Source organism: Anolis carolinensis, chromosome 2 (genome assembly GCF_035594765.1).
Source record: "Anolis carolinensis isolate JA03-04 chromosome 2, rAnoCar3.1.pri, whole genome shotgun sequence".
NCBI lineage: Eukaryota > Metazoa > Chordata > Lepidosauria > Squamata > Dactyloidae > Anolis > Anolis carolinensis.
In genome coordinates this window covers 12,600,864-12,613,149 of record NC_085842.1, presented here as the reverse complement: position 1 = coordinate 12,613,149, position 12,286 = coordinate 12,600,864, and the positions used below count along the sequence as shown (strand labels likewise).

The window sequence follows — 12,286 nt, the reverse complement described above, 5'->3', positions numbered from 1 at the left end:
CAAAACTAAACACTACCCAGAGTGTGACCACCACACAATAAGCCAACACAAAAATTAATAGGAGAGGTCTGCATCTTTTTTTCCCTGGTCTTTGGCATCCCCAGAGCAGTACCTATTGATCTACTCACATTGGCATGTTTCCGAACTGCTAGGTTGGCAGAAGCTGGGGCTAACGGCGGGAGCTCACCCCACTCCTCGGATTCGAACTGCCGGCCTTTCAGTTAGCAAGTTCAGCAGCTCAGTGGAATAATCGGGGGCTCCATAAATATAACATAAATATAACCTATAGAAATATAATATTGTAATGCTCATGTTGATGCACGGTGGCCAAATATTTCCAGTCTCTTTTGTTTCTGAATCAAGGATTGATGCCAAAGACCAGGAAAAGAGGATGCAGACCTCTCCTCTCCGTTTGCCACAAGTTTATTTTGCTGCATATTTTGCAAATTTCAAATTATAAATAATACATGTGCCTGGGCAAGTTTTTTTTTTTTTGTCTCTTGCTGCCAGCCACTCTTAAATGGAGGCTTCACTTCAGGTGCAAATGGAGCTGCAATCTCTCCTTTGCAAGGCTCCCTCCCTGCAGGCATTTCTATCCATTCCTTCCTTTATTGACTGACTGGCCTCCACCCCAGGATCACTTGCAGGGAGGGAGTGTCGAACAGGATCCGGAAGTGTGGGCTGCTCGCCGTCTCTCCCGGGCCTCTTTGGAGCAGAAGGACAGCTTTGTTTCCATTCTTTCCTTCCTTCTTTCCTTCCAGGATCCGAGGGGGTGAGTTGCTCCTGGGGACCCCCTGCCTTGCAAAATGCACCCCCAAATGGGTGCCATGCAATGCAAAGCCTGCCTGCAGCATCACAGGCATCGTCCTTTGCGAAGAGAGGGGGGGCCTTTCTGGGCGGGGGGGGGGGGGGTTGGGGGGCAGCAGAGATTGGGAGGGGGATAGATTGTTAGATGGATCAGTGGGCAGATAGATAGGCAGATAGATATATATATGGAGAGGAATAGCCAGATATAGATAGGTAGATAGATAGATGAATAGGCTGATAGGCACACTGATTGATAGGCTGGTAGGTAGGTAGGTAGAGGGACAGGCTGATTGATAGATAGGCTGGTAGGTAGGTAGGCTGATAGATAGCCTTCTTAATAGGCTGATTGATAGATACGTAGATAGGCTGGCAGGTAGGCAGGCAAAAGGATATGCTGATAGATTGATCAATAGATAGATAGATAGGCTGATAGGTAGGTAGGTAGGCAGGCAAAAGGATACGCTGATAGATTGATCAATAGATAGATAGATAGGCTGATAGGTAGGTAGTTAGGCAGGCAAAAGGATACGCTGATAGATTGATCAATAGATAGATAGATAGGCTGATAGGTAGGTAGTTAGGCAGGCAAAAGGATATGCTGATAGATTGATCAATAGATAGATAGATAGGCTGGTAGGTAGGTAGGTAGGCAGGCAAAAGGATATGCTGATAGATTGATCAATAGATAGATAGATAGGCTGATAGGTAGGTAGGTAGGCAGGCAAAAGGATATGCTGATAGATTGATCAATAGATAGATAGATAGGCTGATAGGTAGGTAGGTAGGCAGGCAAAAGGATACGCTGATAGATTGATCAATAGATAGATAGATAGGCTGATAGGTAGGTAGGTAGGCAGGCAAAAGGATATGCTGATAGATTGATCAATAGATAGATAGATAGGCTGGTAGGTAGGTAGGTAGGCAGGCAAAAGGATATGCTGATAGATTGATCAATAGATAGATAGATAGGCTGATAGGTAGGTAGGTAGGCAGGCAAAAGGATATGCTGATAGATTGATCAATAGATAGATAGATAGGCTGATAGGTAGGTAGGTAGGCAGGCAAAAGGATACGCTGATAGATTGATCAATAGATAGATAGATAGGCTGATAGGTAGGTAGGTAGGCAGGCAAAAGGATATGCTGATAGATTGATCAATAGATAGATAGATAGGCTGGTAGGTAGGTAGGTAGGCAGGCAAAAGGATATGCTGATAGATTGATCAATAGATAGATAGATAGGCTGATAGGTAGGTAGGTAGGCAGGCAAAAGGATACGCTGATAGATTGATCAATAGATAGATAGATAGGCTGATAGGTAGGTAGGTAGGCAGGCAAAAGGATATGCTGATAGATTGATCAATAGATAGATAGATAGGCTGATAGGTAGGTAGGTAGGCAGGCAAAAGGATATGCTGATAGATTGATCAATAGATAGATAGATAGGCTGATAGGTAGGTAGGTAGGCAGGCAAAAGGATACGCTGATAGATTGATCAATAGATAGATAGATAGGCTGATAGGTAGGTAGGTAGGCAGGCAAAAGGATATGCTGATAGATTGATCAATAGATAGATAGATAGGCTGGTAGGTAGGTAGGTAGGCAGGCAAAAGGATATGCTGATAGATTGATCAATAGATAGATAGATAGGCTGATAGGTAGGTAGGTAGGCAGGCAAAAGGATACGCTGATAGATTGATCAATAGATAGATAGATAGGCTGATAGGTAGGTAGGTAGGCAGGCAAAAGGATACGCTGATAGATTGATCAATAGATAGATAGATAGGCTGATAGGTAGGTAGGTAGGCAGGCAAAAGGATATGCTGATAGATTGATCAATAGATAGATAGATAGGCTGGTAGGTAGGTAGGTAGGCAGGCAAAAGGATATGCTGATAGATTGATCAATAGATAGATAGATAGGCTGATAGGTAGGTAGGTAGGCAGGCAAAAGGATACGCTGATAGATTGATCAATAGATAGATAGATAGGCTGATAGGTAGGTAGGTAGGCAGGCAAAAGGATATGCTGATAGATTGATCAATAGATAGATAGATAGGCTGATAGGTAGGTAGGTAGGCAGGCAAAAGGATATGCTGATAGATTGATCAATAGATAGATAGATAGGCTGATAGGTAGGTAGGTAGGCAGGCAAAAGGATACGCTGATAGATTGATCAATAGATAGATAGATAGGCTGATAGGTAGGTAGGTAGGCAGGCAAAAGGATATGCTGATAGATTGATCAATAGATAGATAGATAGGCTGGTAGGTAGGTAGGTAGGCAGGCAAAAGGATATGCTGATAGATTGATCAATAGATAGATAGATAGGCTGATAGGTAGGTAGGTAGGCAGGCAAAAGGATACGCTGATAGATTGATCAATAGATAGATAGATAGGCTGATAGGTAGGTAGGTAGGCAGGCAAAAGGATATGCTGATAGATTGATCAATAGATAGATAGATAGGCTGGTAGGTAGGTAGGTAGGCAGGCAAAAGGATATGCTGATAGATTGATCAATAGATAGATAGATAGGCTGATAGGTAGGTAGGTAGGCAGGCAAAAGGATATGCTGATAGATTGATCAATAGATAGATAGATAGGCTGATAGGTAGGTAGGTAGGCAGGCAAAAGGATATGCTGATAGATTGATCAATAGATAGATAGATAGGCTGATAGGTAGGTAGGTAGGCAGGCAAAAGGATACGCTGATAGATTGATCAATAGATAGATAGATAGGCTGGTAGGTAGGTAGGTAGGCAGGCAAAAGGATACGCTGATAGATTGATCAATAGATAGATAGATAGGCTGGTAGGTAGGTAGGTAGGCAGGCAAAAGGATACGCTGATAGATTGATCAATAGATAGATAGATAGGCTGATAGGTAGGTAGGTAGGCAGGCAAAAGGATACGCTGATAGATTGATCAATAGATAGATAGATAGGCTGGTAGGTAGGTAGGTAGGCAGGCAAAAGGATACGCTGATAGATTGATCAATAGATAGATAGATAGGCTGATAGGTAGGTAGGTAGGCAGGCAAAAGGATATGCTGATAGATTGATCAATAGATAGATAGATAGGCTGATAGGTAGGTAGGTAGGCAGGCAAAAGGATACGCTGATAGATTGATCAATAGATAGATAGATAGGCTGATAGGTAGGTAGGTAGGCAGGCAAAAGGATACGCTGATAGATTGATCAATAGATAGATAGATAGGCTGATAGGTAGGTAGGTAGGCAGGCAAAAGGATATGCTGATAGATTGATCAATAGATAGATAGATAGGCTGATAGGTAGGTAGGTAGGCAGGCAAAAGGATACGCTGATAGATTGATCAATAGATAGATAGATAGGCTGATAGGTAGGTAGGTAGGCAGGCAAAAGGATACGCTGATAGATTGATCAATAGATAGATAGATAGGCTGATAGGTAGGTAGGTAGAGGGACAGGCGGATTGATAGGCTGATAGGTAGGTAGATAGGCTGATAGATCGGCTTCTTAATAGGCTGATTGATAGATACATAGGCTGGTAGGTAGGTAGGCAAAAGGATACACTGATAGATTGATCAATAGATAGATAGATAGGCTGATAGGTAGGTAGGTAGGTAGAGGGACAGGCTGATTGATAGATAGGCTGGTAGGTAGGTAGGCTGATAGATAGCCTTCTTAATAGGCTGATTGATAGATACGTAGATAGGCTGATAGGTAGGTAGACAGATAGGCTGATAGATAGGCTTCTTAATAGGCTGATAGATACGTAGATAGGCTGATAGGTAGGTAGACAGATAGGCTAATAGATAGGCTTCTTAATAGGCTGATAGATACGTAGATAGGCTGATAGGTAGGTAGACAGATAGGCTAATAGATAGGCTTCTTAATAGGCTGATTGATAGATACATAGATAGGCTGGTAGGTAGGTAGGTAGGTAGACAGATAGGCTGATAGATAGGCTTCTTAATAGGCTGATTGATAGATACGTAGGTAGGCTAATAGGTAGGTAGGTAGAGGGACAGGCTGATTGATAGATAGGCTGGTAGGTAGGTAGGTAGGCAGGCAAAAGGATACGCTGATAGATTGATCAATAGATAGATAGATAGGCTGATAGGTAGGTAGGTAGAGGGACAGGCGGATTGATAGGCTGATAGGTAGGTAGATAGGCTGATAGATCGGCTTCTTAATAGGCTGATTGATAGATACATAGGCTGGTAGGTAGGTAGGCAAAAGGATACACTGATAGATTGATCGATAGATAGATAGATAGGCTGATAGGTAGGTAGGTAGAGGGATAGGCTGGTAGGTAGGTAGGTAGGTAGGCTTCTTAATAGGCTGATTGATAGATACGTAGGCTGTAGGTAGGTAGGTAGGTAGAGGGATAGGCTGATTGATAGATAGGCTGGTAGGTAGGCAGGCAGATAGATAGGCTGATAGGCTTCTTAATAGGTATAAAGTATTATTATTATTATTATTATTATTATTATTATTATTATTATTATTATTATTACTTTCGGGGGAGGCCTTACATTTAGCAATGCAGCAAAACCTCGACTAGGTCTTATTTTCCGGGAAACAGGGTCTCTATCTATCTATCTGTCCATCCATCACTTCACCTGTTTTGCTACCTGTATGTCTCTTGGTCAGACCACTTTACCTGGAATCACCCTGTGTCCAATTCTGGGTGCTGCCATTGAAGGGAGAGGTTGACTCTAAGCTGGAGGGCAACTCAAAGGATCAAGGGTCTGGAGAACAAGCCCTATGAGGAGCGGCTGAAAGAGCTGGGCATGTTTAGCCCTGCAGAAGAAAAAGTTGAGAGAGAGGAGACATAATGAGGGCCTATGGGAGGGGAAGTCAGAGGGAGGAGGCTGGTGTTCTGCTGCCCTGGAGACTAGGAAGCAATGGAACAATGGCTACAAACTTCAGAAAAGGAAGGAGATTCCACCTGAACATGAGGAAGAACTTCCTGACTGTGAGAGAGAGCTGTTCAGCAGTGGAACTCTCTGCTCTGAAGTGTGGTGGAGGGGAGGCTCCTTCCTTGGAGGTTTTTAAGCACAGGCTGGGTGGTCATCTGTCGGGGGTGCTTTGAATGCCATTTTCCCGCTTCGTGGCAGGGGGTTGGACTGGATGGCCCACCAGGTCTCTTCCAACTTTATGATACACAAGCTGTGCCCGGCCACGCGTTGCTGTGGCAAAGTGGTGGTGGTATTGGTTAAAAATTGTTGTGTAATTTTTATTTGACGTTATTTGTATTTTTTAAATTAATTTTATTGTAAGTTATCTTTTTATTTATTATATTTTATTATTGTATTGTATTAATTTTTAGTGTCTTAAATTATTTTTTTAGTGTTTTTTATTATTTTTTATTGGGTTGCTAGGAGACCAAGTTGGAGGAGCTTAGCCTTCTAACTGGCAGCAATTGGATAAAAGCAATTATTCCTCTCTCTCTAATTAGGACTTTATTTTTCTTTTCTTTTTGTTGTATCAACCTAGAGGCGTGGATGATGGGTTGTGTTTTCAAATTTTGAGGTTGGGGGGCCTGTAGTTTTGTTGTTTTGTGGGTCGCCGTGATGCCATCACTCTTTTATATATATAGATAGATATTGGGATAGACCTCCAGGCCACCCTTCCCGCCACAACCTGCTCAGGTCTTGCAAAGCAAACAAAAGGATGTCTGTCTCTTTAGGGCATTAATGTTGGGAAAATCCCTGTTTCCTTTTTTCCCAGGGTCCTGTGGCTTTCGGAGAAGGAGCTTTTTGTCGGGAAGGATGGATCGAGGCCACCCGTCCATGGAGGTCTTCAAAGAGGAACGGGGCCAGGAGGCCTCTCCGGGTCAGGACTCTCTCCCTCATAATAATAATAATAATAATAATAATAATAATAATAATAATAATAATAATATGCTGGATTTCGTTTCGCAAAACCACAAGTCGAACACTTCCCAAGTGTCTAGGACTGTGTGATGTATTTTCTGATGATGTGTGCAGATCCTAGTAGGGTGGCCTTTTGCAGTTGGCAAATCGTAATTTTGTCAATGTCTATTGTTTCCAAATGCCGGCTGAGATCTTTTGGCACGGCACCCAGTGTGCCCATCACCACCGGGACCACCTGCACTGGTTTCTGCCAGAGTCTTTGAAGTTCGATCTTGAGGTCCTGAGAGCGGCTGAGTTTTTCCTGTTGTTTTTCTTCAATGCGACTGTCACCTGGGATGGCAACATCTAAGATCCAAACCTTGTTCTTTTCCACAACTGTGATGTCTGGTGTGTTGTGTTCCAGAACTTTGTCAGAAAGAACAACAAATAACAACAATAATAATAATTTATCGGGCCTGGCCCCATGTGAGCCGCCCCGAGTCCCTTCGGGGAGATGGGGCGGGGTATAAAAATAAAGTTATTATTATTATTATTATTATTATTATTATTATTATTATTATCAACACAACGACGTTGTATGGCACAGCAAACAAGATAGATATGCTGGATTTCGTTTCTTTCTGGATTTCTGAGATCTTTTGGCACAGCACCCAGTGTGCCCGTCGCTGGTCCCGGTGGTGATGGGCACACTGGGTGCTGTGCCAAAAGATCTCAGCCGGCATTTGGAAACAATAGACATTGACAAAATCACCATCTGCCAACTGCAAAAGGCCACCCTACTGGGATCTGCACACATCATCAGAAAATACATCACACAGTCCTAGACACTTGGGAAGTGTTCGACTTGTGGTTTTGCGAAACGAAATCCAGCATGTCTATCTTGTTTGCTGTGACATAATAACATAATAATAATAATAATAATAATAATACATCACACAGTCCTAGACACTTGGGAAGTGTTCGACTTGTGATTTTGTGATACGAAATCCAGCATATCTATCTTGTTTGCTGTGACATAATAACATAATAATAATAATAATAATAATAATAATAATAATAATAACAATAATAATAATAATAATACATCACACAGTCCTAGACACTTGGGAAGTGTTCGACTTGTGATTTTGTGATACGAAATCCAGCATATCTATCTTGTTTGCTGTGACATAATAACATAATAATAATAATAATAATAATAATAATAATAATAACAATAATAATAATAATAATACATCACACAGTCCTAGACACTTGGGAAGTGTTCGACTTGTGATTTTGTGATACGAAATCCAGCATATCTATCTTGTTTGCTGTGACATAATAACATAATAATAATAATAATAATAATAATAACAATAATAACAATAATAATAATAATAATACATCACACAGTCCTAGACACTTGGGAAGTGTTTGACTTGTGATTTTGTGATACGAAATCCAGCATATCTGTCTTGTTTGCTGTGACATAATAACATAATAATAATAATAATAATAATAATAATAATAATAATAATAATAATAATACATCACACAGTCCTAGACACTTGGGAAGTGTTCGACTTGTGGTTTTGCGATACGAAATCCAGCATATCTATCTTGTTTGCTGTGACATAATAACATAATAATAATAATAATAATAATAATAATAATAATAATAATAATACATCACACAGTCCTAGACACTTGGGAAGTGTTCGACTTGTGGTTTTGCGAAACGAAATCCAGCATATCTATCTTGTTTGCTGTGACATAATAACATAATAATAATAATAATAATAATAATAATAATAATAATAATACATCACACAGTCCTAGACACTTGGGAAGTGTTCGACTTGTGGTTTTGCGAAACGAAATCCAGCATATCTATCTTGTTTGCTGTGACATAATAACATAATAATAATAATAATAATAATAATAATACATCACACAGTCCTAGACACTTGGGAAGTGTTCGACTTGTGGTTTTGCGAAACGAAATCCAGCATATCTATCTTGTTTGCTGTGACATAATAACATAATCATAATAATAATAATAATAATAATAATAATAATAATAATAATACATCACACAGTCCTAGACACTTGGGAAGTGTTCGACTTGTGATTTTGTGATACGAAATCCAGCATATCTATCTTGTTTGCTGTGTCATACAACGTCGTTGTGTCAATAATAATATACATCACATAGTCCTAGACACTTGGGAAGTGTTCGACTTGTGGTTTTGCGAAACGAAATCCAGCATGTCTATCTTGTTTGCTGTGACATAATAACATAATAATAATAATAATAATAATACATCACACAGTCCTAGACACTTGGGAAGTGTTCGACTTGTGATTTTGTGATACGAAATCCAGCATATCTATCTTGTTTGCTGTGACATAATAACATAATAATAATAATAATAATAATAATAATAATAATAATAACAATAATAATAATAATAATACATCACACAGTCCTAGACACTTGGGAAGTGTTCGACTTGTGATTTTGTGATACGAAATCCAGCATATCTATCTTGTTTGCTGTGACATAATAACATAATAATAATAATAATAATAATAATAATAATAATAATAATAACAATAATAATAATAATAATACATCACACAGTCCTAGACACTTGGGAAGTGTTTGACTTGTGATTTTGTGATACGAAATCCAGCATATCTGTCTTGTTTGCTGTGACATAATAACATAATAATAATAATAATAATAATAATAATAATAATAATAATAATAATACATCACACAGTCCTAGACACTTGGGAAGTGTTCGACTTGTGGTTTTGCGATACGAAATCCAGCATATCTATCTTGTTTGCTGTGACATAATAACATAATAATAATAATAATAATAATAATAATAATAATAATAATAATAATAATACATCACACAGTCCTAGACACTTGGGAAGTGTTCGACTTGTGGTTTTGCGAAACGAAATCCAGCATATCTATCTTGTTTGCTGTGACATAATAACATAATAATAATAATAATAATAATAATAATAATAATAATAATAATAATACATCACACAGTCCTAGACACTTGGGAAGTGTTCGACTTGTGGTTTTGCGAAACGAAATCCAGCATATCTATCTTGTTTGCTGTGACATAATAACATAATCATAATAATCATAATAATAATAATAATAATAATAATAATAATACATCACACAGTCCTAGACACTTGGGAAGTGTTCGACTTGTGATTTTGTGATACGAAATCCAGCATATCTATCTTGTTTGCTGTGACATAATAACATAATAATAATAATAATAATAATAATAATAATAATAACAATAATAATAATAATAATACATCACACAGTCCTAGACACTTGGGAAGTGTTCGACTTGTGATTTTGTGATACGAAATCCAGCATATCTATCTTGTTTGCTGTGACATAATAACATAATAATAATAATAATAATAATAATAATAATAATAATAACAATAATAATAATAATAATACATCACACAGTCCTAGACACTTGGGAAGTGTTCGACTTGTGATTTTGTGATACGAAATCCAGCATATCTATCTTGTTTGCTGTGACATAATAACATAATAATAATAATAATAATAATAATAATAATAATACATCACACAGTCCTAGACACTTGGGAAGTGTTCGACTTGTGGTTTTGCGAAACGAAATCCAGCATATCTATCTTGTTTGCTGTGACATAATAACATAATAATAATAATAATAATAATAATACATCACACAGTCCTAGACACTTGGGAAGTGTTCGACTTGTGGTTTTGCGAAACGAAATCCAGCATATCTATCTTGTTTGCTGTGACATAATAACATAATCATAATAATCATAATAATAATAATAATAATAATAATAATAATAATAATACATCACACAGTCCTAGACACTTGGGAAGTGTTCGACTTGTGATTTTGTGATACGAAATCCAGCATATCTATCTTGTTTGCTGTGACATAATAACATAATAATAATAATAATAATAATAATAATAATAATAATAATAATAACAATAATAATAATAATAATACATCACACAGTCCTAGACACTTGGGAAGTGTTCGACTTGTGATTTTGTGATACGAAATCCAGCATATCTATCTTGTTTGCTGTGACATAATAACATAATAATAATAATAATAATAATAATAATAATAATACATCACACAGTCCTAGACACTTGGGAAGTGTTCGACTTGTGGTTTTGCGAAACGAAATCCAGCATATCTATCTTGTTTGCTGTGACATAATAACATAATAATAATAATAATAATAATAATACATCACACAGTCCTAGACACTTGGGAAGTGTTCGACTTGTGGTTTTGCGAAACGAAATCCAGCATATCTATCTTGTTTGCTGTGACATAATAACATAATAACATAATAATAATAATAATAATAATAATAATAATAATACATCACACAGTCCTAGACACTTGGGAAGTGTTCGACTTGTGGTTTTGCGAAACGAAATCCAGCATATCTATCTTGTTTGCTGTGACATAATAACATAATCATAATAATCATAATAATAATAATAATAATAATAATAATAATAATACATCACACAGTCCTAGACACTTGGGAAGTGTTCGACTTGTGATTTTGTGATACGAAATCCAGCATATCTATCTTGTTTGCTGTGACATAATAACATAATAATAATAATAATAATAATACATCACACAGTCCTAGACACTTGGGAAGTGTTCGACTTGTGGTTTTGCGAAACGAAATCCAGCATATCTATCTTGTTTGCTGTGACATAATAACATAATAATAATAATAATAATAATAATAATAATAATAATAATAATAATAATACATCACACAGTCCTAGACACTTGGGAAGTGTTCGACTTGTGGTTTTGTGAAACGAAATCCAGCATATCTATCTTGTTTGCTGTGCCATACAACGTCGTTGTGTTGATAATAATAATAATAATAATAATAATAATAACTTTATTTTTATACCCCGCCCCATCTCCCTGAAGGGACTCGGGGCGGCTCACATGGGGCCAGGCCCGATAAAACAAACAAATAACAGTAACAAAGCAATAAAAACAATTATCCCAGTAAAAAAAAACATCAACATCAATAAAAACAATCATTAAAATCAACAAGCAGGATACAGTGTTAAAAACAGGAGACTAATTCGTAGATCCCAGGCGAAATGCAGAGTGTCACGAAATGGGAAAAGGAAATCTCAAGTTGAATGGACAATAAAGTGCCCTAAAAAATGGCAAGACAACAACAATCATCTCTTTCCTTTGGGTTTTCCCTTTTGCTTGACTTGACTTGAAGGATCCCAACAGCTATTTGTCTTTTAAATGAAATTTTAGTTATATTTATAGTTGTATTTAACTTTGTAGCCTTGACAAATATTTCATGGGCTCTGAGGATAATGAGCTTCGAACTGTCCAGGAGCGGCTTAAAGATCTAGGTAGAGAAGTCACTGAAATCCACAAGCCCGTGAATAATTTCAACAGAAAGGAGGAAACCATGAAAATGAACAAAATCTGGCTACCAGTACTAAAAAAAATAATATAAAAAACACCAGAATCAAGACAATAAATAATGAACACCACTCAGAAA

At 37.5% G+C, this 12,286-nt stretch overlaps 1 protein-coding gene across 1 annotated transcript in view; it reads left to right on the top strand.

Moving 5' to 3' along the window:
• The first annotated feature begins 649 nt into the window (after positions 1-649).
• Positions 650-12,286, top strand: part of LOC100567032 (zinc finger protein 271-like) — a 100,712-nt gene continuing 89,075 nt past the window's right edge. Inside the window, exons 1-2 of the mRNA XM_062973227.1 lie at positions 650-772; positions 6,522-6,626. Of these exons, the coding sequence (XP_062829297.1) occupies positions 6,563-6,626 (64 nt within the window). The 5' untranslated portion in view covers positions 650-772; positions 6,522-6,562. The remainder of the gene's footprint in view (positions 773-6,521; positions 6,627-12,286) is intronic.